Source organism: Agrilus planipennis, unplaced genomic scaffold (genome assembly GCF_000699045.2).
Source record: "Agrilus planipennis isolate EAB-ADULT unplaced genomic scaffold, Apla_2.0 scaffold27, whole genome shotgun sequence".
NCBI lineage: Eukaryota > Metazoa > Arthropoda > Insecta > Coleoptera > Buprestidae > Agrilus > Agrilus planipennis.
This window is the reverse complement of record NW_020439094.1, coordinates 1,905,964-1,931,430: the sequence shown is the minus strand read 5'-3', so window position 1 is coordinate 1,931,430 and position 25,467 is coordinate 1,905,964. Positions and strand designations below refer to the sequence as shown.

The 25,467-nt window shown below is 33.1% G+C and overlaps 2 protein-coding genes across 3 annotated transcripts in view; one reads left to right on the top strand and one right to left on the bottom strand.

The window, feature by feature from the left end:
• The window catches only part of LOC108735201 (locomotion-related protein Hikaru genki-like), a 186,857-nt gene extending 172,763 nt beyond the window's left edge, over window positions 1-14,094 (top strand). The window contains exons 6-10 of the mRNA XM_025977459.1: window positions 6,614-6,748; window positions 9,727-9,870; window positions 12,416-12,637; window positions 13,360-13,551; window positions 13,789-14,094. Of these exons, the coding sequence (XP_025833244.1) occupies window positions 6,614-6,748; window positions 9,727-9,870; window positions 12,416-12,637; window positions 13,360-13,551; window positions 13,789-13,988 (893 nt within the window). The 3' untranslated portion in view covers window positions 13,989-14,094. The remainder of the gene's footprint in view (window positions 1-6,613; window positions 6,749-9,726; window positions 9,871-12,415; window positions 12,638-13,359; window positions 13,552-13,788) is intronic.
• A 1,354-nt stretch (window positions 14,095-15,448) lies between these two features.
• On the bottom strand, window positions 15,449-24,114 carry LOC108735189 (UDP-glucose 6-dehydrogenase). 2 transcript variants are annotated; one of them, XM_018467024.1, is made up of 9 exons: window positions 23,781-24,114; window positions 21,546-21,709; window positions 21,348-21,485; window positions 19,987-20,182; window positions 19,493-19,659; window positions 18,220-18,367; window positions 17,621-17,919; window positions 16,410-16,565; window positions 15,449-16,258 (listed from the first exon to the last, which is right to left on the bottom strand). In XM_018467024.1, the coding sequence occupies exons 2-9, from the start codon at window positions 21,702-21,704 to the stop codon at window positions 16,082-16,084; spliced, it is 1,440 nt and encodes a 479-aa protein (XP_018322526.1). In that variant the 5' UTR covers window positions 21,705-21,709; window positions 23,781-24,114; the 3' UTR covers window positions 15,449-16,081. The 2 variants fall into 2 exon arrangements, with proteins under 2 accessions (XP_018322526.1, XP_018322527.1); XM_018467025.1 differs by having other exon boundaries at window positions 17,621-17,913.
• Window positions 24,115-25,467: the final 1,353 nt, after the last annotated feature.

The following is a 25,467-nucleotide window of genomic DNA, read 5'->3' as shown; positions in this document are numbered from 1 at the left end:
ATTATTATGCAAAGAAAATTCCGATGCAATTGGTTTCTGGTTCATTTCAAACTATTCTTTAATAAAGTAAGTAATTCTAAGATAAAAGAATTCGGATGCCCATGTTATAATAGAAGAGTCAACAGAATCGATTGACGCGCTCGTTGAATTTTATAGAATTTAAGTTGTAATTTAATTTGAATACAAAGCGTCTAAAATTGTAAATCCAACGCGATAATGCTCGTTCACATGGATTTTATACCGTCCGTCGCCAGTACGGATAATAATAACGACTAACGACAGTCCGACAAAGATAAATAATATGCATGTATCGATGTAGGTACATGCATATATACTTGCATATTTTGATAGTTAAAGTGTTTGAAGTCGAACATCAGTGGTTGGACACTCACCTCCACTCTTTCCTAACCTGACCTAATATTCGCATTTCCCTAAAACTAGAACATCCCACATACGTAACTATTTACGAACACTAATCTACTCTAGGTCCACCTCTACTACTCCTCCTAACTCCTGTTTCTGTCTCTAATATGTCTCTGACTAGCCCCTCATGCTTGAGAAGGTGTCCTACATCTTCCATAGACTCCTCTATTCTCCTATTCTTTCTAATACCTCTTCATTACTAAACTTCCCTATCCACGGTACTCTCATCATTCGCTTGTAGCACTACATTTCGGACGCTACTAATCTTTTCTTTTCCGCCGCGCGCATTGTGCATGTTTCGCACCCGTACAGCGCCGCGCTCCAAACATACACCTTTAACAATCTTTTTCGAATTTATAAATTAACAGTTCGCGAGCATAGAAGTTGCTTCTTTTTAGCTTTCACTTATAGAAACTGTCCATATACCATATAGGAGAATTACATTACATATATGAACGAGATCAAGTAAATATTTAGCCGGTTTCTTATACAAATAGACAAAACGACACATTTCTTTATCGGCATTTTTTCTTTTTATGTCACACGAGCGGAAATCCATAATTTGAGGAATGTGTGCAATTTATTTTTAAACTACGTCAGTCTGAAAATATCTCCAACTTGTTTGTAAACTGTCCTAAATTAACCGAATTCTCAAAATATTTTGAATAAAGCATAATCCCCTCCAAACCTTTAAATTGCGTTTATTGGACTTATACATATTACTTTATTCCTTGTACGAAGATATGGCTGAAAATATTTGTACGACTTTCCCTATACCACGTCTTATTTTTTAAATTCAAAATAGAATATCCTTTAGTTCGATTGTTATTTCGGGCGTATTGTATATTGCATTTGACAATATGATAATTTTATGTGTTCCGGAAAGTGTATTTATTTTTGAGGAAATTTTGTTAAATCAAAGATGTTATTTGGTGTGCACTCCTCAATTAAAATAACGGCATCTCTGTACCATTTCCGGTTATACCGGAAGTTGATATTAACTTCGTTATTTTAAATGGAACATCCTGCATATATGATAGTTTTGAATTTTACTCAAGATTATAGGTAGGGCTTTCATAAGGCTTTCCTTCTTCTGAAATCTATAGTTTTCGAGATATTATTTTTTTTTTAAAGTAGCTCAGAGGAAATACCACAAATGGCGCGGTAAACGCCATCTGTAGTACGATGCTACATTTTAGGATTACGTATGCTCCAACAAGGTCCATTTAAATATATGGATATCTACTTGCTGAAACGAATCCCGGCGTAGCTAAACCTCAACGTTATAGGCACGTTACCATAATCGAATAAAATAATTCGAAGTGGTCTGTATTCAGCCGAAATGCCAGACGCGGATTGCGATTTCGATCTTTTTAAATCTCCTCAGGGCGCGCAGGCAGCTCCGACAGAACACAGACCAACATTTACCTGCTGTCTCAACAGCGCGTTTTAGAAAATACCACAAATGGCGCGGTAAACGCCACTCGAAAAATAATAAAATTCTGAAAATGGTTATGAAAATACATACAGGGTATTCCATTTGAAAATATGAACTTACGATTATTTGAAGTTAAACACCCTAAATGTATTTAACCCATATTGAAAGTATGGATAAGAAGCTTGAGGGTATAGCTATCTCTCCTGAGAATATTGCTGCTCCAGCTTTCTTTTAAGTACCAGCTACTCATAAAAAAAATGAATATGTCGAAACCGATAGATTTTGAAAGTAGGAAAGCCTTATAAAAGTCGACCTAGAACTATAAGTAGAGATCAAAACCGTCATAATATACAGTATGTTCCATTTAAAATAACGAAGTTGACGTCAACTTCCGGTGTTACCGGAAGTGCTACATATAAATGCCGTTATTTCGATTGAGATATCCAATAACGTCATTTAACAAATTTTCAAATTTTAACTCGAAGTAGTTTTTGAAATATTCTAATAATGGGTGGTCACCGTGAGACACCCTGTACACAATTACGCTAAAATTGTAATAGGAAAGAGATTATATTTTCAACATCTAACTCTGTCATGAAAAATAAAAGCCAAGCGCGCCGCGCTTGTTATCAGTCCGTTATAATACGAAACCAGAGAGGTTTCATTAAAAGACAAATAATACAAATACGTGCTACGAATACGTAACACAAAACATTTATCCGACAAGCATTTTAAATAGGACTGCTACAATTTCCCTTGCTGGACATTGTCCTTTGTTTGCTGTAGAATTAGTGCTTTCGATGGAAGCAAAAAATATTCAAAATTGTAACACATTCAAGTCCCGACGGGGGCGTGACAGCAGCAACATGTTTTCCTCATTAATTTACATTAATGTTTAAAAATAATTTATATATATATGAACCTCTATTAAATGTAAAAAGTTTGTAACGGTAAATCAAATTAACCCTTATAAATTTGACATCTCAATTTAGGTAACGTTTAAAAGAAATATTTATGGTATCACAGGCATCCAGATGCTAATGTGTTTGTAGATCAATCCCAAAAACACAAAACGTATGAGTTGTGTTTTTTGAAGTGAAACTTCTTTACGCACGGTAGGGTAAGTTCGTTTCATGCTATGTAACGAAATCATGCAACGGATGTCTCGTAATGGGGATGGCTTGAGCCGCGAGCGCGTTTCAATGCAACGTTCGTTACAGGCAACTCCGGCATGTATAGTGTAAAATTTAAATTCATAGTGTACTAATAATACCATTAAACCAATTCCTTAACCCCCATCCCGGTATGTTTGTGTGTTTGAAAAAGTTTCACTTCAGTAGCGTGTTGTATAATTACACGTTGTATTTTTTTTTAATGGAACAGCCTATAAATTTTTATATTTTTGGATTCTTTGATCAAAATAACAGGAAGTTTCATTAGGGTTTACCTTACATAAACCTTAAGGACTTTGAAACATTTTGAATTTTATGAAAATGTAGTAACAATTTTAACTTTTACATTCTTAATATGTATTGTCACTTTTAAAACCTGATTTAAATTGAAGCCTGCTCATTAATTAAGTAAAAAATCGATTAACATATACAGGGTGTCCAAATATTATGATTAAATAAATACATGCTTCATCGTCAATAACTTGTTTAGTTTAAACAGAACACCCTATATTTTATGTCGACAGCAGTAGTATAATTTAATCTTCTATCCAATACTATAACAGTATTAGCATCTAGCAAGGAGGAGTTAAAGATAGCTTTAAATAAAATGGAAACGGCATTGACAAAACTGTACTGCATGAAAATAAATAAAAGTAAAACAAAAATACTGATATGCAAGGGAAGAAAAAGTAGGGGAAGAGCGAATATAAAGATAGGAGACGAAAAATTAGAAGTAGTGAAGAATTTTAGATATCTAGGAAGTCGGATAAGTCAGGACGGAGGGAGTAGTAGGGATATAAAGCAGAGAATAGCGCAGGGTCGCGTCGCCTTTAATAAAAAGAAGTCACTTCTATGCTCGCGAACGGTTAATTTAGAAATTCGAAAAAAATTATTAAAGGTGTATGTTTGGAGCGCGGCGCTGTACGGATGCGAAAAGAAAAGGTTAGAAGCCTTCGAAACGTGGTGTTCTGGGCGAATGATGAGGATAACTAGGGTAGAAAAGGTTAGAGATTAAGAGGTATTAGAAAGAATAGGAGAACAGAGGACTCTATGGAAGTCAATACAAAATAGGCGAGATAGGTTGGTAGGTCACCTTCTCAGGCATGAAGGTTTAGTCAGAGACATATTAGAGGTAGAAACAGGAATTAAGAGGGGTAGAGGTAGACCTAGGTTAGATTACTGTTCGCAAATAATTAAGGATGTAGGTTGTTCTAGTTTTAGGAAAAGGCGAAGTTTAGCTCAGGATGGGAAAGAACGGAAGTACGTGTCCAACCAGTCTTAGGAATGACGACCTTATGATGATGATGATCGAATACTATTGCCTACCTAGAGCTAACCGTTGGCGTTTTCATGAAAAAGGCACATTTTCAGAACGTAAAAGAATTTTGACAAATTTAATATTTATGAAACCATCTGTGACATCTTGACAGGTCAGAATTGCACAACAAAACAGCTGGTATAAACCAGAAACATTTGATTAACAACACTTAAGATTTATAGGGTGGTTTAGAGGAAGGAAAATAAAGGAGTGGTGGAACTACAATAAAAAATTCAAAATGACGACGGCCTGAAACTAAACATAAACGTTTTCTGTTTTCTAAGGCTTCAGCAACATTGGTCGACGTGGATCTTGGAGATATAAACAATTCCTTTTACATATCACCACAAAAAGTTTCAGACTTAATCCCACCGAATTCTTTTTTTTGTGGAAACCATACCATCCAAAATTTTTTTTATAAAAGTTTTAACGATGTCAAGTTCCACAAATGGTGTAATCGAATTACGTTCTTTAATATTGAATTGTAGCTTGGCAAGTTTTATATATTTACTACCTTAAATGTGATTAATTGAGTATTAAAACTTGCCAATCTATAAATTCAGTAACAAAGAGCATAATTTGCAACCATTCAGATCTCAGTTATTCTCTTATCAGCAAATCCGACAACTCCGAAAGTTGTTTTTTTACCAAACTTGCCTCCCACTTTCACATTTATTTTTTTTTTTTATTAGATTATTATACTTTCCTTGGTTCTTCCGAAAGAGCTTTATCTTCAGTCATTTTTAAGTTTTAATTAACAAAGATAATAAATAATCTCTGAAATGACACTGTCATCTTATTTATAACAATTATAAGACGTCAAAAACTAGATACACCTGAAAATATGTTTTAAAAACATATAAACATGGATGGACCTCTGCGCTATCCCTTGAGGAGAGCTCGTATATCAAAATGCATAATTGTGTTTACACTGACTTACAGTACTGTACTGTGATGTATTATGTATAGGTGAACCATGAAACTGCATCAAATCGAATTCAAATATAGACGCTTAAGTACCTTGCTAAATCATTCAAAAGATTGCTGCAAGCAGTGTGTATGGAATAAAGCGAAATCGGTTATTAATACATTTTTAAAATGTTTCTATGGTTCAATAAGTTAGTTTGATGGGTGCCCTTTTGATACCCGGCCGAAATTACTCTGTTTTTAGTGTTAAAAATTTAAAATAACCCAAAAACAGAAAAATTGAGATTTTTACAATAATACTTTTTTGTTTTGAATTTCCTACTATTATTTTGCTGCTGAAAATGAATAGGAAACGTATAAGAGAGAAAATACGCTAAAAAATAATAAATAAAGATATCTTGATTACTATTAATCGCAAAAAAAAAGAAATTTCTTGGCTTTTTCAGTACCTTTCTTTTCTCTAAATATTTTGTTTTTCGATTACTTTTGGTACTAAAATAATGAATAAAAAAAATCGGTTGTCTGTAAAGTCGGTTTACTGACGATAGTTGAACGTGACAACGTCATAAGAAAATACTGATGGAATGGTTTCATTTTTCAAAAGAAAATTTTAATTTTATTTGTTTGATAGATATTTTGTATGGATATAGAGGAGGTAAATGTAAATGTATTATTGTATAGCAGCTGTCCACGCGGACGCATCGCTCACTCAAGTAGGAGGGAGACAGATGTCGAACGCTGCCGAACGCGGAGGCCGATTGTGCCTCTTTGTCGCTCGTTCCGCACTCTCGCTTGCACTTCAAGCCTTAAATGGAACGCCTCAGAGCGAAGTAACGCCGCATGAGTCATGTTTTTTCGTGCGTGCAGCCGGCTCCATCGAATTATAAGACGTTGTCACGTCAAAAATAAAAGTATTGTTTACTTGTATAATTTTTTACAAAAATGTATTCTTACAAAATCCCGAATTTGTTTTTCGAGTTATTTTGAAAAAACTAACAAAGTGGTAAGAGTACACACCCCTCATTTTCGTAGGACATTGTAATTTCATCGTTCTTAGGTTCAATCTAAAATGTTAAACCGTAAAAAAAACCCAACGCAATTGTTATTTATTCAAAGGCATAGTCAAAAGTCTTTTAATGGTAAGAGAAATATTTCTATTAGAAACTCTTCAATTGTGCTTATATTTATTATACTTTTCTACCTTTTCGAGGGCATACATCATAGATAATCTAACGTTTTATTTTCCCCATGGTGTTTATCATGTTTCATTTTTAACACGTTGATCGAGCTTTTTTTCTGGATGAAAGCAATAAATGTTCTTTTATGATGGCAAAGGTTGGGCAATTTCATCGGAGGAGCGCGACTGGAAATACAGATTGTCAATTTACTACGCCAAATCCCAAGACTCCGGGACCTTTACTTGCGCCACCCCTCGGGGAATTACAAACAGCATAACGCTTCATGTAGCAGGTAAGAGAGTTAAAGGCAATAAGCGAATGTAAAGGAGACAGTTTTAGTAGCTTAGCTTTTACCAACACCGCATACCGATGTAAAGGCATGTTTATGTTAGAGCTATAGCATGTAAGTAAACTTTTCTAAAAAATGCTTTCAAGTAAATGAACAAATATTAAGAAGTTTTGGGAAGGTATCATGAAAAGCATAATATGTTTCCGATAATTTGATTATTTCAAAACATTTGAAAACTTGAAATATTTTAAATATTAGAAAAGCACCTTACTAATTTTAAGGGAGGTAATACTTGTCCAACTGAATCAAGGCAGCAGTCGAATTCTCAATCCATGACCCGTACTTGCCGTAAATTACCGATCAAAAACTAAATCCCTTTTTACTATTAATTTAGCTTACATGCCTACATACCGTACATCAAGGGTATAAAAATTAATTTAAATATTTTAGAGGGAGGTAGAAAAAAGATCAACTGCGTGTGTCCAAAGATATGTTGAATAAAGTGAGAAAAAATACCACCCTCCCTCCTATCTTATTTTCGAAATTAATAAAACTGAAATTCAAGGTGTGTTCAAAAAGTAACATGAATTTTGTGTTTTTTCAAAAATTATTTATTTATCGATGAATTTCTATTTTATACCCTTCAAAGTAATCCCCATCCGATATTATACACTTATGCCAACGTTTTTTCCAATCCCCGAAGCACTTCAAAAAATCATTTTTTGTGATCTTGTTCAGCTCGTGGTTCGATGCCGTCTTTATCTTCTCAAACGTAGCGTAGCGTCGTCCTTTCATGGACCTCTTCAGTTTCGGGAACAAGAAAAGTCACAGGGGGCCAGATCTGGGGAATACGGTGGCTGCGGCATTATCAGTGTGTTGTTTTTGGCCAAAAATTCGCGCACAAGCAACGAAATGTGAGCAGGGGTCATTATCATGCTAAAAGCAAATTTTTGTTCTTCCACAAATCCGGGCGTTTCTGGCGGATTGCTTCGCGCAAATTGCGCATAACTTGTAGGTAATAGTCCTTATTCTCTCAAAAACTCATGATGCACCACGCCTCTGCAATCGAAGAAAACCGTAAACAAAACCTTTACATTCGACCCAACTTGGGGCGCTTTTTTCTATTTTGGCTCATGCGGCAGTTTCAATTGGAATGATTGAGCTTTGGTTTCCACATCATAACCATAAATCTATGATTCGTCACCAGTTGTGACCCTCTGGAGCCAATTTGGGTCGTCGCGGACAGAGTCTAACAGCTCTTTAGCAATGTTAATGTAAGCTGTTTTTTGACGAAATTGAGCATTTTTAGTACAAATTCGCAGCTACCCGTATCATACCCAAATCATTGGTAAAAATCGAATGGGAAGAGCCAATCGATATGTTTAGGTCCTCAGCAACTTCTCTAACGGTGATTCGACGATAGGCCAGTACTATTTTCTTCACTTCATCAGTGTTTTTGTCTGTTGTTGACGTGCTCGGGCGTCCAATACGCTCTTCGTCGTCCACATCTTCTCGGCCCTCTGAGAACATTTTGCACCACCGATAAACGTTGCTTCAGTCTTTAGTTCTTTCTCAAAGAAGTTCATAGTGGTCAGTATTCGATTCGTATAGATCATGTTGGATCGCTTTTTTTTTTGTTTTCGTGGAAGAGGGAAAATCTTCAAAAGACATCCAGGTATCTTTCGGACCTATCGACCAAAACCCCTCTATCTCAGGCCATTCTAGGATCGCTTAAGGTCCTCTTAAGCTGATTGGTATGCTTTTTTTTATTTTTGTGGAAGAGGGGAAACCTTTAAAAGACACCCAACCGTCCGTACGACTAGGTAGTGTCGAATTCCCGAGGAAGAAGTCCTCGGACCTACCAAGTAAAATCTACTTGCTGATTCCACAGCGTAGGTAACTCAACACAACCAAATCGAACAAACAAGTTCATGGTGTCAGTGTTCTGTCGAAACTGCCAGACGCGGATCATGATTTCGATCTTGTTGGATCTCATCAGCTCGTCGCAGACAATTTCGACAGAACACAGACTAACTCCACCTAAGCCGTTGATTCAGTTCAGCAAGTAGATATCCATCAACGTAAATGGACTTTGTTGAATATTGCACCACGCCGTTTGTGATACTTCAATTTTTCAGTAGATTAACAGCTTACTTTATTTTTAAAGACTGTAGTACGGATTTTGATACATTTTTCTTATTTACGACAAAATTTCGTTGACGCATCAACACCGTCACATATTTACTGCTATGATTGTATTAGTCCTGCCACCTAGCTTCAATAACTATGTAGTACAATTTTATATTATCAGCCAACACACATACAGTCTGCGTTAATTACCTACGTAATACCTACACAGTAGTGCTGGTAGATGGCAGCATGATGAAGAAATTCAAATGTTATACAAATAAAATGTAATTCAACAAACGAGTACTTATTTGAATTTAAATTATTTCTAAATAAATAAAAAAATCTGTATCATGATACCAAATATATATAAATTAACTACGTGGTTTTTGTGTAAATAAAGATAAGTGCACACGCTTGAATCGTTATTGTAATCAGAGAAATAAAATGCTTACTGAGTTTTTTTTATTAATACTTTTTATTTATTTATATTATTTTATTTATGATAAAAAGCTACGATAAAATTATTTTGCTTTATGTATTGTCTCATGTCCACGTTCCTAGTTTAATGTATAATTTAGCATAATTCACATAGTTAACGATTTCTGTACGCAATATTTAGGAATTGATTGTATCAAACCAATTTTGGTTTCTCGCCCCATAGGAACATATTTTCGGGACGAAACGAAATGTCGCTGAAAAATAAAGCGAATCCATTCCAATGACTTTTTAATTCGAAGAAAAAAAATCTAAAATAAATGTTCCTATTGGTCGAATAACCAAAACTGATTTAATATACATGGGAAACGATTGGATAAATAAATTTGAGATATTCGAAATTTCTGGTTTTATAGCTGTCCACTGCGATCCAATATCAATATCAAATATGCATCTGAGTGTGAGGGTTGAGGGCACCAGGCTGGGTCACAAGGCCGTCTTCCAATGTCCCGTGGGATTTCGTATCAAGGGCATCGCCAATCTCACCTGTCAAGCTTCCGGTAAATATTATAGTTGCGTTTCCGATACTGATACGTTCGTACACGCCACAAGATAGGTATTATGTCTCTTTCCCGAATTTCATACCGTGCACCGAACCTATCAATATTGGCTTAAGTTACGTGATCGGTTTCCAAATTGACAGACACGATAAAAAAGAGAAAAAAATATTCAACTCTCTCGGAAATGCGAGCTTGCAAAAAAATTGAGGCGAAGAAGATATTTATGTATCTATATAAATAAATTCAATAGAACAAGAATTCCACTTTCAATAAAAATACTCCGGGAATCATAATATAAAAAACTATATATAAAAACACAAATCAAAATTTTCTCAGATGGTATTACTAAATGTTATTGATATAAGATCCGTTCTCTTCATTTGTTTTTCTCCAATAAATAAGTACTTATCACACCACATATTATACGAGGGTGGATTGATAAGTTTCCGGCCTGACCAAGAAAAACAAGGTTTTTAAAATTTTTTTTTTTTTATTTCTCAACATAATCTCCTCCAAGGCTGATACATTTCTCATAGCGGTGTTCCAGTCTATTAATGCCATCTCTATAGACTGATTCGTCAAGCTCCTCAAAATAACCATTTACAGCTTCGATTACTTCTTCATTGTCCGCAAATCTCTTACCGCCAAGCCATTTTTTGAGATTAGGGAACAGAAAATAGTCACTCGGGGCTAGGTCTGGAGAGTAAGGAGGGTGCGGCATCAATTCAAACTTTAGATCGTTGATTTTAGCCGTCGCAACGATTGACGTGTGCGCTGGTGCGTTATCGTGATGAAACAAGATTTTTTTCTTCGCCAGATGAGGTCGTTTAATTTTCACCTCGTGGCTCAAACGTTGCAATAAGTCTGCGTAGTATTGACCAGTGATAGTATTACCCTTTGCAAGGTAATCAATGTATATAATACCTCTTGCATCCCAAAAAACAGTAGCCATAACCTTGTTCGCCGAAAAAATTGTTTTTGCCTTCTTTGGAGTTGGTTCCCCTGGTCCAATCCACTGTTTAGACTGTTCTTTGGTTTCAGGAGTGTAGTGGTGGACCCACGTTTCGTCAACGGTTACGAATCGACGCAAAAATTCGCTTGGATTACGCTTATACAATGACAAATTTGCGGTAGAAATGTTTTTTCGAATCAATTTTTGGTCGACTGTTAGCAAACGCGGCACCCATCTTGCACAGAGCTTTTCCATATGCAAATGTTGGTGCAAAATATGTTGCACACGTTCATATGACATCTTACAGGTCTCAGCTATCTCACGCACTTTCAATCTGCGGTCTCCCAGCACTATTTGATGAATTTTTTCGATCATATCTGGAGTTGTGACCTCAACGGGGCGTCCTGAGCGAGGCCCATCAGAGGTGCTCACACGACCCTTTTTAAACTCGGAAACCCACTGCTTAACGGTTGAATATGACGGGGAGGATGTCCCCAGTGTTGAGTCCATCTCTTTTTTAATTTCCTTCGGCGTTAACCCCTTCAAATAAAAGTATTTGATGACAGCACGATTTTCCTGCTTTTCCATTTTTACGAAAACCACAGAGGCGTCTTGTTCAGCGTGCTGTCAAACCTACACTAGCAAGGAGATCGGGCTGAAACTATAGCTACAAGCTATCCAAGGATGGTACTATAGAATGTCACCTCAAGGTAGGCCTAGTGGCGTCATCTCTTGGTTAGGCCGGAAACTTATCAATCCACCCTCGTAGGTTTGTTGATGCTTAAGTCAAAAGCTCATAGTGTTAGACCTGAAACATTTTATGGAATGTTTGAACTGTTAACGATTAAACCAATGCGTTCTATAAAAAGTTCTAAGGCTGTTCATTTTTGACTGACGCATAAAATTTTTAATATTACTCTCTAGATTTCTTAACAGAACATTAAACAATTATGCATGATATGAAGGCTACGAAACAGTACTAGGTAACCCTTACTACCGAGCGATGGAATTTATTAAATCACAAGAGAAGAATGCATTACATCATGTAGTTTTGATGTTTTCATGTCCGTGAAAACAGTTCGAAGAATAAAAACGTAATAAGACCTTGATCTTCCAAAGCGGATTTCAAATACTAATTCTTTTTATTCTTTGATACTTTTATGTAGTCAATTTTGTATTACCGCTTCTCACTATTTTGTCAGAAATTTATGAAGACCAAAAGCCCTTCGAAAATATCACTAGGTATATCTTTACGATATATTTTACATATCTGTTTTTCCGCTGTAATGGGTTTGTAATTTGTAATGCTATTTTTATCTCATTATTCATAATTCATCATATTTTTAAAAAAAAGAGATGTAAAATTAAATTAAAGCTTTCCAGTTTGCATGTTACTTCTTTTTTATTTGTACTAATTATAAAATGTAGATACCTAAGTAATATACAATTTATCGATTCACATTTACTGAATTCCTTTTAAAAAAATGTGATATTTTGCTAAGTTTAAACTGAAGTACTTTATATTCACCATTAACTAAGAAAATATCATTCAATGTTTGTATAACATATTAAAAATTTATATTTTTCCTATAGGTAAATGGTCGTCAATTATACCTAGCTGTGAACCGGTTCGATGTCCCGCATTGGATTCTCCCGCAGGATTAGAGGAACCGCATTTAAAATTGGAAGAACACAATTCAAGTTATGGAGGTAGAGCAGTATTTAGCTGTACTTGGGGATATAAGTTGGTTGGTCCTCCTGGTATCGAATGCGAAATTAATGGTAACTGGTCAGGGCCCTTACCAAAATGTATTCGTAAGTGTCATATTGACTTACTTTTTTGCCTTTTTTATTTATACCCTTAATGTTCATACTTATTAGAATTGATAATTATATTTTGTACATATTAAACAGCATCAACATTTTTCAAAAATTTACACAGTAACATTCTTTAGACAATTTTATATGGTAGGTATTAATAAATGCGTTAAAAGTATTGTTTAATTTTTCAAAAATTTTTAGTTCACCGCGTGTCGATGATCCATACGATTAATTTAAGCTTAATTCCGTAAAAGTACTCCAAATAATTTTAATTGAAAATACTCATCATCTACTTCCAAGATTAACCCTATATTTTATGATTGTTTTTCTAATAGCAGGAGGAGACATATTGCTGATGACTTTAAAGATAAATATTTCGAGTAGCAAGTTTCAAAATGAATTATCCAATTTTTTGTTACAAAAGATAGTACTTAAAGAAGATAAAATTTGTTACATTGTAAAATGAGGTCTCTGTCAAATCATTAGACAACTACGTGCAAAATTTCGTTCACATAATGGGTTAAAAACTGCAGAAACGACGAGGGGTGTAATAGAACAAACAAAGGGACATCATAAAACTGTAAAGGTTCCATTTATACCTTTTGTCTCAGGAATCCCAAAATAAAAAAGGACAGATTCCGACATCATCGTATATAAGAAGATTAATAGTTTTTCATAATATTAATATTTGTCCTCAATTGATTGTCAATTTTTAGCAATCCAATGTCCACCACCTGTAACCCCATTGTATGGTCATCTAATTCAATCAGAAGCTGCAGGAATGGATGGTGAAAGGTATGCTGTTGGAAGTCTTGTTCAATTTGCTTGCAAGGGGGCTCATGTGCTTGAAGGGGAAGCTAGCATCATATGTACAGAAACTGGATTTTGGTCCCATCCACCCCCATTTTGTAAGTATTGAATGAATTTTTAAAATGAATACTTCCACTGCAGAGAATCAAGAAGCCAAGGACGCGTTAAACGATAATGCAATCATTTTGTAATCACAAAATACAAGAATATTATTGTAAAGTTTTCTAAAACAGTTATACTTGTCGAGTTGGTAATCCTAAATGCTTTACTTGTTTTTTTTTTAATATCAAAAGTTTCTTATATTCTTAAAACATTCTAAATATTTAACGTTTAAGGCAAACCGCGTTGCTCATATCTTGGTGAACCAAAAAATGGACATACAGCTCCATCGAAATTTTCTTACGAACCAGGAGACGAATTACAAGTTATATGCGACCCAGGTTACGAAACGCCAGTAGAACCAAGACCCAAATGTATGGAAAATGGAAACTGGTCGATGCCTTTACCTCATTGCACTAATTATTCTCAAATCTAGTTGTTTAAAATCGTTATGCATGTACATGATGTTTGTGATAAAACAATAAATAGGTGTAAGTAACAAACCACATGTATCTCTTTTAATAAAACTTAACAATAACAAACATTTCTTTTTATAACCTGTTTTTATTATGACGTTAAAAAATATTTCATATAACATTAAGACAATAAGTCATCGACTAAATTGCTTGTCAACCTAGGTATTAGCTTTTTTTTAACTCCCAATTTACCCCTACAATGTTTTAATTTTATGTAATGTCGCCATCTTACATTTCAAATACAAACGTAGCAACATTTCATCCTTAAGGGTTGATTTTTAAAAATTGCCGGAACAGGTGTTTGCTTAATTTCAACAATAAGCATTAAGAGTAACCTTCGAGTAAATCCGACTACAAATAAAATGTACCCCATAGAAACATTGCAACCCCTTTTCATTTGATTATGTCAAATAACATAAATACCGAGTTTCAAGCAAATTCAACCACAAATAAAATATGTCCCAAAAAAAATTACAACCCCTTTTTACGCCCATTCCCTTTAGAGGTTGAATTTTTTAAAATGCCGGGATAGGTGTTTCATTATAATTAAATGAGGGAGCATTAAGACCAAGTTTCAAGTAAATCTGACGAAAAATAATATATGCCCCATTCAAACATTGCAACTACTTTTCACTTCCCCCCCCCCTTAAGAGGTTGAATTTTTAACCAAGTTTCAAATAAATCTGTCCAAAAGCAAAAACGTTCTATGCAATCCCCTTTCAGCTTCCCGTCGAAATTGAATCAAGTTTCATGTAAATCTGACCAAAACAAAAATGTCAAAATTTATAATATGAAGGTTTTTCCATACAAAAATACTATCCGAATTTCCGGATTTTCCCGTGTATTTTCCAAAATTTTTCACTCATACAAACCTTGTCCTGACAAATACAAATAGAACAAAAAGTAAATCAGTCTAATCGAATGAGCTGTGCTCAAGTGATGCTCCGTCATACATTTGGAAATTCCCTAGAATTGACAGATAGGAACAGTTTGAATTTGATTTTTACGTTTTTCTGGACAATTTTTATTATACAAGCGGCTCATTGAAATGAAAATTTTACAGCAATTAAAATTTACATACATACTGCAGGATCAGGAACACTTAACATCACCGAAATGCCATGAGAGGATGTGAAAATAAACAGAGATAGCCTTAGCAGTAACCATTTTGTCATCATATTGGTGCTGGTACTCAGATTCTATATTTCTAGCGACTCTAGGTCCACTATTTTTCATATTGAGGCTCAACACCACTTAGTGGTGTACTACTTATGTACTAGGTCAGGCTATTATGATAAAAGGATTATCTGATTGACACATGTGATGTGGTATGTACCTACTATTGACAACAGCATCCATATTTGAACGAGTTCAACTAGTTTTTTATAATTCCGTGAAAGTTCAATAATACACACAAATCTCAATTTGATTTATAGCATTTATTACGCATAAAATTCGCTTCTACGAAGTACATTTATATAAAATACAATATACAATAAAATAATTACCTTGATAAGTCAAATAAACATGATAATAAATAACGATTATACATTTTAAGTAGTGTTCTTGGTTTATCTTACTCGGCAAAGGATTAAAAAAAAATAATTGCCAATGGCAATGAAAAAAAAAAATTAGTAATATAAAAATCAAAAGGTTTCGGGATAATACTGGATTACTATTCAGTGCTGGTTTAAAATTTTTCTTGCAATTATTTTTCAATAATAGTGTATTCCATATTATAAAAAACGAAGTAGTTTCTTATCTCAATATCATATACAAATATTCCTATATATTTTTATAATATGCAATATGATATATTCAACGCATCAATAAAAATAATCAAATGACTATTAAATTAAACAAAAATGCATACAATATTGATAAAACAGGCCATGCTAGTTGAACCAGCACAACGGTCACTGTATTACACTTTATAAACGCTTTAAATACTGAGAACTAGACTTAAAGGCAAGGAATGGAAGTGAAAATGGCAACTGTAAGAGAATAAATGATAAATACTTATTAGAGAAGTAAACAGCAAGCGTCAAAAAACTCAAACCACAGCAGTTCCACTCCACATTCGAGTGGAAAGTGGTCGGGGTAATCGTTTCCCTATTGTCTGCACATGAAAACCTATATTTATGAGCTCCTCATGGTCTAATATTTTTCTTCCATCAAAAATATAAGCCGGTTTCATCATGCTTCTGTATATCTCCCTATAATCCAATGTCTAAGAAAAACAATTTAATATTAGCAACTTTGCATCCTTCCGATTCTGATATATTTTAGTTTCAAAAAGTATTAAGCAATATTGTCAAGTTAAAAATAGATGAAATCACTATAAACATTTATTCATGTTTCAGAATAGTGGGGGCCCTTACCACAAATTCATCCCATTCTGTACAAATGACTACAGCGTGAGCACCATTAGTTGCAGAATAAGCATCTGGGTAAATTTTAACTAATTTTTTTACTTCTTCCGGGGATTCACAGATTGATGGATGAGTAAGGTCGTATAAGATTTGGGACTCCTCTACCTACAGACAAAAACAAACTCTAACTGAAAAATTTGTGCGTATACTTAAAGCAATTGGGAAATAGTTTTTGCATGGGTCGCAGGTACAAGTACCACACATGAAATTAAAGGACTTGGCATTCCACGTTCATTAAAAATAAGTGCGGGAAGACCAGTTGCACGACTCACACGTGTGTAACTATTACCAAAGTAAACACCATAAGAAATTTTTCGTGAATGTTTGCGCCAAAACGTTAACCAGTTCTTAGAATGAATATCGTGTGTATATGGTTGTAGACAGTATAAAATGAAAGTTGCTTTATGTCCGTAATGAAGAAAACTTAAAAACATGACTACAAGTAGAAGGTTGTTCTGAATCAAATTATTAAGCGAGACTTATTAAACGAACAGCTACCCTTTTCAGCATTAAAAAGCAAGTTTAACTGTAACCAACATATGTAAATATAATACCGGGACTAGTAATCAACTATAATCAATATAAGTATCTTAACTTTTTAACGTAAATGATTGCAACAACAATTGAGTATTTGGACAAAAACTGGCTTATTGTATTAATAAAAACGATTGATTCAAATGGTATTCCACTGAAATTAACACTTAAAATAAAAGTATAAGTGAGTAGTTTTAACGTATCCTCAGAATTTTCTTCGATAAATAACATGTTAACTATGTACTTCAAAAAGGAAATCATATCAAACCTAAAAATTATTATATGTATAAGTATTCTTTGAAATGGTCTGTCGACCGAAACAATTAAATACTAATCATTTCCTTGTTTTTTTTACTTAATTTATTAAAAAAAAACATCAATTTACTCGTAAATTTCAAAACGTATTAAAAAAAAAAGATGCGATATGAAATTATCTTGAAATTCCAAAGATTAATTTAATTGGATAAGAACTACAAAAGACTAAAAGATCAAAAGAAAATATTTGCCGAGATTTCATTTGTGTTATGAAATTACTACTCCACCACTGCGATAAAAATCTAAAAGCACTTGTCTTGAGTGAAAAATGCATGTATATGTATACACAACAAATTAATAATTTTCCTTACCTTTGGATCGTAAATGTTTAAGGAGGCTCCTTCGTCGAGCAATGTTTTAGCAACGTGAATGGCGGGACTTTCTCTAGTGTCCCCGGTGTTCTTTTTAAATGCAAAGCCAAGAAGGGTAATATTCTTTCCACTGACAGTGTTAAAAAGGCTCTGAACTACTTTAGCTGTAAACCTTGTCTTCTGATATTCATTCATGTCGATCACTTGTTGCCAATAGGCCGCCACTTCTGGTAAACTGAGGCTTTCGCATATATAAACGAGGTTCAGAATGTCCTTTTGGAAACAGCTCCCACCAAAACCCATAATATTATAAAAAGTTACGTTAACGATCGAAAAAAGGAAGACATTTCAAATAAATAAGGGGAAGAGTATTTATTTAAGAAAATTGGTACGTTTAAAAAAAATTGTGATTGTTTTGAAATTTGTATGTAATGATCATAACAATCACATTCTGTAGTAAACATCATGAATGTTTTTTGAAACTTTAAACTTTAAAAAGAAATCAACATAAAATTTTTAAAATTAATATAAAAATGCTTAAAGATGTAACAAACCAAGCCGCTTACGTTTTGAGTTATTTAATCTGTTATAACAGTTACCTATTGATGCTTGCAAAAATTTTGGTCCAATTCTAGAATCTAAACCTATAGCAACTGCTACTTCTGATACATCTGCCCCAGTAGCTTCACAGACAGCTGATAACGAATTAATACTCGATATTCGTTGAGCCAGCATAGCATTTGCAGCCTAAAATATAAACAACATAATTCTATTGATGATGTGTAAAATTATAGGTTTCAGTACCTCCATAAAAAGTTTGCTAAATAATGATATTGAAATTTTTGTTTTTTTTTTGTGTATTTTTCGAACATTCAAATTGAAAAATATTGTATTTGTTTTATTTCTGGGAAAAGGAAAGGTGCACTTCAAAAATCCGCCTTTAATAAAATAAAAAGGACACGCATTGTTTGGTGTCGGTAAAACCAATTATTAAAAAAAATTCTACATCAAATCCTAATTAACTTTATGTTTATTATGTTTTACTGTTCGCCAGATTCATACCACACCTGTTCGTACTTTTAAAATACATAGGTACATACACGTGTAATATACAGTTTCAATCGGATTTTAAAACGAAGCTGTTTTCAGGTTCACTACGTAATAAAATAAAAGAGATAAGAGTGGAACACAATAATAGGTATTAGAAGATTAAACTTGTTTATTTTGATGCAAATGTGATTCCGTTTTTTTTTTGTATTATGTTGTTAATTCTACATTTTGATTTTATACTTGAATTATTGTATATTATTTAAAGTACTGATTCAAGTAAAAATAATCGATACTGCATTATTTAAGAGCGCAACCATGGGCATTACAATTTTTTCATATTTTAATTCTGCTCATAACTAACATAATAATAACAAAATAAGAAATAGTGTCTATTTTCTTAAAATATAAAATTATTTTAAAAATTGTTATTTGCAGTTTTATAAGCGAATTATCTAAGGAACGCACAACCCCTCCTTTGTCCTTTACTTTAAGTTAATAAAATAACTATAAATACCTATATAATAAGCACTCACCAATTTAGAAAGTTCTGAAGACCAGGTGTNCTTAGCTAAAACTAAGATAAAGCAACTTAGGGAAAATGTATAGTACCTATTTACAAAGATACTTGAAACAGGAAGTTATGGTTGATTAAATGATGTATAATAATAAATCATAAAACTATGTTTATACATTTTTTGTGTTTCTGTTCAGACTTTTAGGTCAGTTTTATAAGCGAATTATCTAAGGAACGCACAACCCCTCCTTTGTCCTTTACTTTAAGTTAATAAAATAACTATAAATACCTATATAATAAGCACTCACCAATTTAGAAAGTTCTGAAGACCAGGTGTTGGTGGTCAAAATACTTTTTCTAGGAATCCAGTGTTCGTAAATACTGCAAAGCTCTTCTATAGCAAGTTGGCCTTCGGGAGTCTCTTCCCCACCTATGAGGACCCTATCTGGGTGCATGAGATCTTGAATAGCAGTTCCTATAACGAGTATGTATATCATGGGTATTATAATAATCAGTCTCTTAAAAAAATATGAAAGTTCCAATTAGGGGACACTCCCAAAATCAGCACATTTTATCATTTTTGGCTTTTTATCTGTAGAGGAACGCCTTTACATAAGTAGCTTTAAACAGTAAAATTTCTGAACCACTACAAAAATCTTTTAAAGGTTTTTCATATCCCACCAAGGAAAACAAATTGCCAAAGTTTCATTCCGATCAGAGATAACCCCTAATCAGATCCTTCCGTTTTTCCGTTTTTTTTTTTTTTAACTAGGAGCAAAAATTATTTGAAAACAATACAAACCTTCAGCCAAGAACTCTGGATTGGAGAGGATTTGATACGAAACACCAGGTTCATTATTTGCCTTTAAAATATTCATTATACTTTCTGCGGCTCTTACAGGTACTGTACTTTTTTCTACAACTATTTTGTTACTTTTGGCAATATCTGCTATCATTCTGGCAGCTCCTTCGACATACTTTAAGTCTGCTGCACGTCCCTAAACAATTACAACATGTGTTACCTATAGATGATACTTTTTTAAATTTTTACAATATCTACGCCGCTTCATTTATTTAAAATTAAAAAAGATGCGCACACATGTTTAACTCTATTGTCTATTGTTCCCCTGTTTTTATACTTGATACCAAATGCACATGTTAATTTTTAGAAAGAGCTTGTGTAGATAATTTTTTGACCATCCAATATTTCACTAAAACATTTAATAATACATATTTGCATCTACTACGCAAATTCATTAATTATCAATAGAAAAAGTAACCGAAACTTATCAGTTGGGATTAAACTAGGTGCCTACGTATATACTTTACAATAAAAAGATTAATGTTTTTCAATTTAAAATCAATAAATAAACTAGTGATAAGCCATTGCAATGCCAAAGGTATATATAACAACAATTTCACCTAGAAGAAATAAAACCAAATAGTAAATATAAATTTTACATAAAATAATTCGTAGTGGTCTGTATTCTATAAATTTTACATTCAGAAATAAGATCACAAATGTGTTATCACTTTGTAAACTTTAACGAAATGTAGGAGAACATTGAAATGATTGGGGGGTAGGAAGTAACTCTATAACACCAAGAGAAATAATGAGCAGTGATATTTTTAATAATACTTTTTCAAATATATAGTTTGATATTATGAAACAAACATTCTTAAATTCCTCATAACAAGCTCTTCAATAAAAACCATCACGATATAGGTACATATATCAAATTGAGAAAAAAATCGCATACTTAAATTGCCCCCCTCTTTAACTCTAATAGGAATATCTTAATGATCAAAATATGCGGCTCCACGGTTTCTCAGAAAATATGCTTATAGACGGATTATCTTATCATCACCTGCTTACAAACCAATCTAACCATACGTAAATTGAAAATGTGTACAACAAAGTACATAAAAAAACACGAATATTATCAAAAGATTTTTAAAGTACTCTCACAAGTTTCAAATTGTACAATCACGTATACTTTTTCAAATAATTTATTACAAATCAAATAACGGAATGATTTGAACGATTTGTTAGTATAATAATTACGGTGGTGTTCACATATGTATCTACATGCACACAATTAGTTCATCTTCAAGGAAACCCGTGTAAAAACTACAAATAGAGACGTCAGTGAAATCACGTACCTTGCCATTTCCAAATGTTTTCGTTGGCGTATTTACTGAAATAAAAATCAAATCTGCTTCTAAAATGGCCTTCTCAATGTTATTGGAGAAAAATAAATTCTTTCCTCGTCTGGCTTTAACAATTTCGTCGAGGCCAGGCTGAAATTTATGCAACAAGACATTGAAGAAAGTTTACAAATGTACCTAACAAAAAATTACCTCATAGATGGGCAACTTCTCAGAATTCCATTGGGCTATTCTTGTTACGCTTTTATCGACAACAGTTACCTTTATTTCGGGACATTTTGAGGCTATCACGCTACATGTAGGACCCCCTACATACCCTGCTCCCAAACAACAAATATTTTTTACTACCATGATTTCTGAAAAAACAAGAGCATAGAAACAAAATTAAAATTAATTTCTCTTAAACAATTACCATTTTTGTGGCCTATTTAAAGATAAGCATAAATAAAAACGATATCATTAATGCAGTAGGTATTATTTCAATTACTCAATTAGTCATCAACATTGTATTGTAAAAGCGTGTTAAATTACATGTAGCAATAGTAATTAAATGTACATCCTTAAATAAATTAATAAAAAAACAAACAAAAGTACCCATTTCCGTTGGCTTAGCTAAAACTAAGATAAAGCAACTTAGGGAAAATGTATAGTACCTATTTACAAAGATACTTGAAACAGGAAGTTATGGTTGATTAAATGATGTATAATAATAAATCATAAAACTATGTTTATACATTTTTTGTGTTTCTGTTCAGACTTTTAGGTCATCGTTTTCCAAGATTATGGTTACTTCAAGTGCTTCCCTGATTAAAAATTCACCTCAATCATCTATAAAAGAGCCACAATCTTTCAAGATGACACACGAATAGAACCACTTCATTGCTATGTCTTATTGATATCTTTCCTTCACATAGCTTTCGAGGTTTAAAAGAAAAGTAAGTAAAAACCAAACCCAACCCAGGTGAGTGCATTTTTCTTTTGTTTATAGCAACATGGACCACAAAAAATTATTATTTTTGGTTGGTTTGATTAGCTATGGGTTGGGTTTGGTTGTTTTAATTACACAAAGCTATACAGCATACTAAACAATTACCTCGTTATAATAAAAATGTTTGGTAATTTTTTACATNTTAGTCAGGTAGGTAGTACTCACCAAGTAAAGTAGTGTAGTAGTATTTACTAGAATTTTGTTTATTATTTGTTTAAAAATGAATGTGAGTGAGATACAGGCCCTTAAAGTTTTCTTAATCGGAGGAAATTCCGGTAGGTACGGCCCTGGCTTCAGCCTTCCGTCAGCTGTTCCCGCCAAACATCGTTTGTCCTAAAACATATCTTCCTAACATTATTCTAATGTATCAGCCCGCCTTCGGCGGGCAGGGGCATTAAACAAACTCGAGTCTGTCATACATCTACCTAACTAAACAATGACGTCATCAATGCATATTTGGCGAGAACAGCTGACGAAGGGCTGCAGCCAGGGCCGTACCAATCGAAATTTCCTCCGATTACATAACTTTAGAAGCCTGTATCTCGAGCTACATTGGTTTCCGCACGGAATTAATGCTACCACACGATTCTACTTGGTCAGTACTACCTACCTGACTAAACTTCATGTCTCAATTCCAATGTCAACTAATGTAAAAAATTACCAAATGTTTTAATGCCAACATATAATTTGCAGGGGCATCAATTAATATAAATGAACTTATAAACATAATCATCATTATAGATGCGTTACTGACAAAAGTTACTTATCGATTACGTATTACCAGGTGAGGCAATATTTAAACAAGGACAAAGATTTATATAATACAGTGAAAATAATCCGAAATAACTATAAATAGCTAATAGAAAAATCATGAACCAAACGAATAACGAATGCACATCAACTTCCATAAAGTTTGTATCATTTATTTACAATGCTGCATGAACAGGTGTCATTTTTAAAATCTTAACTCGTTTTCGTACTTTTTTCTAAATAAAATACTCTAACAATGATAAAAATGTTCACTGAAAATTCTTAAAAAAAAAAAAGAAACTCAAAAACACATGAAATTAATTACGCCTTCATAAGTTAGTTGTTTACACAAGCTAATAAGCAGCTTCTCAAGGTCTTCAAATGTAAACTTTTTATCCCTTTTTGTCTGTTCATCTGGCAAGTGAACGTAGTTTTAAGAACGTACATATGTACCTATGTTAGGTTTCAAAAATTTTGTGGGTAAATATATTGAAAATCAAAATGTGTAACAGAGTAATGCCGAGAAGTTAAATTTATAGTAATACCGCAATTAAAATTCTCTTAGAAGAATAAAAAAATTATGCTATGGCATGCCGGCATTTATGCCAAAATAAGTATTCAAAAATGTGTGTACCCAGTAAAATATAATTATCAGCAGTTCTGCAACAAACTTAAAATCAAAAACTTACCTTTAAAGCAGCTGCAGACTTGTCAGTAATAAAAATAAACAGTTGAAAGTAAGTGAAGATAAAACTGGAAAAAACTCTCGAAAACTGCTAACTAAAAGGAATTTTACACAATTTTTGTATTCGAAGTGAATGAACTTTTGAACCCCCTCCTGATTCACTGAAGTTCTGACTGTTACTAACACTGCTGAATCTTCACGTTCATCTTTAAACCTCGAGTTGTATAAATCCTACTTGCAGGTGATGCCACACAGCCATCCATTAGGCAAAAAATGTGTATTATAAGTTCATTACCATGTTCACTATACATGTTCATTACCAACCAACTCCATCTGATTGATAGCAAAATCCACAAAACTCGCATGCGTGTTAACACAAAGGCGGATTTATATGTAATGAAAAAATTAACCTTAGCCTGCAATTTTTTTAAGATAAATAGAATTTGACCATAAAATAATAAATTATATTATGACGATCTTCAGAAAAAGTTGGTGACTCTTACAAAAGTCTTATAAAAGTAGATAATATCTTGTACCCAAAATTTCTTTCTGAATTGCATATAAATCAGGGTTGCGTTAGCAAAATCTAAAATCAACAAGTGCTGTTGCCAAATGTATCCTCTAATTTTCACAAGTATTCAGAGTTAAGCTAAAATGTTTTATGTTCTTATTTAATGATTACTGAATGAACATCAAATAATTTTCTAATCATCAAGTTGATACTTCAATCCTTTTCAGTTTTATAAAAATATTTATTTTTTTTCGAATTTTCGCCTTGAAATTCTAAATTTCAACTGGAAATTTCAAGTTGTGTATTAACTTACTCATCAGTTTAACAATATAGGCTTTCGCGGCCAGGAACTATAGTGGAATTATGATTCGAGCTGAAGGATAATAAGTAAACAATTTGCATTCAAATCAATTTTTTTCTCAACTTTTACTTTTTAAACAAAAAATTTCCTATACATAACTCTTCCACTTTTAGATCAGTTTGACATGGTCATTTTCTACTTTAAATACCATATTTTTTGCATGTTATCTCTGGCAACACTGAGAAATGGTTTGATAATTCTGCAAAGAATTTGGCAGTACGGATTTTTATGCGTAAAAAATTGCAGGCGGATTTTTATGCAGAAGAAATTATTCATTCATAAAAGATCAAACCAAGAAATCGAAATTTGATAATACAATTATTGTTAATTAACTTCATACTTTATATTTTTCGCGTGTAATTAAAGAAATATTGTAGTTTTCCCATTTTATTTATACAAATTCCTAAACGCATACAAACGGTCGGTTATGTCATGATCTTCATCATAAGCCATAAAACATGTTATTAATTTTATCTGTACACAATAAGGAATGGGACTGAAGCAAATGCTTCTAATAATATAATTTTATTTTGTGTGAGCACTTTTTAACTTTTTATACCAGCTTAAAAATATAGTTGATATAAATATATTATTACGAGTTTTGTATTTTTTCTTCAAACGGTCAAGAGGTAAACATCATTATTAAAAGTAAAAAATATATTTAAAAAGCATTTGCTTTCAACAAAAAGAAACTACAGCTACATTCTGTTACAGAACAACTATTGCATTTTTTTGTGTACATTTTTTCTCCTGAGGAATTTTCAAAACTAGTATAGAGATTAAGATATATTCCCTTAAACAACAATAATGTAAGTCCAT

What these genes read in the sequence shown, in the direction of transcription:
- LOC108735189 (XM_018467024.1), bottom strand. Translation starts at nt 21,704, where the DNA reads ATGGTAGTAAAAAATATTTGTTGTTTGGGAGCAGGGTATGTAGGGGGT. An exon ending in TCCAGAGTTCTTGGCTGAAG is followed by an intron (nt 19,660 to 19,986) that starts GTTTGTATTGTT and finishes TACTCGTTATAG; the next exon opens with GAACTGCTATTCAAGATCTC. An exon ending in ATTTTTGCAAGCATCAATAG is followed by an intron (nt 17,920 to 18,219) that starts GTAACTGTTATA and finishes ATAATATTATGG; the next exon opens with GTTTTGGTGGGAGCTGTTTC.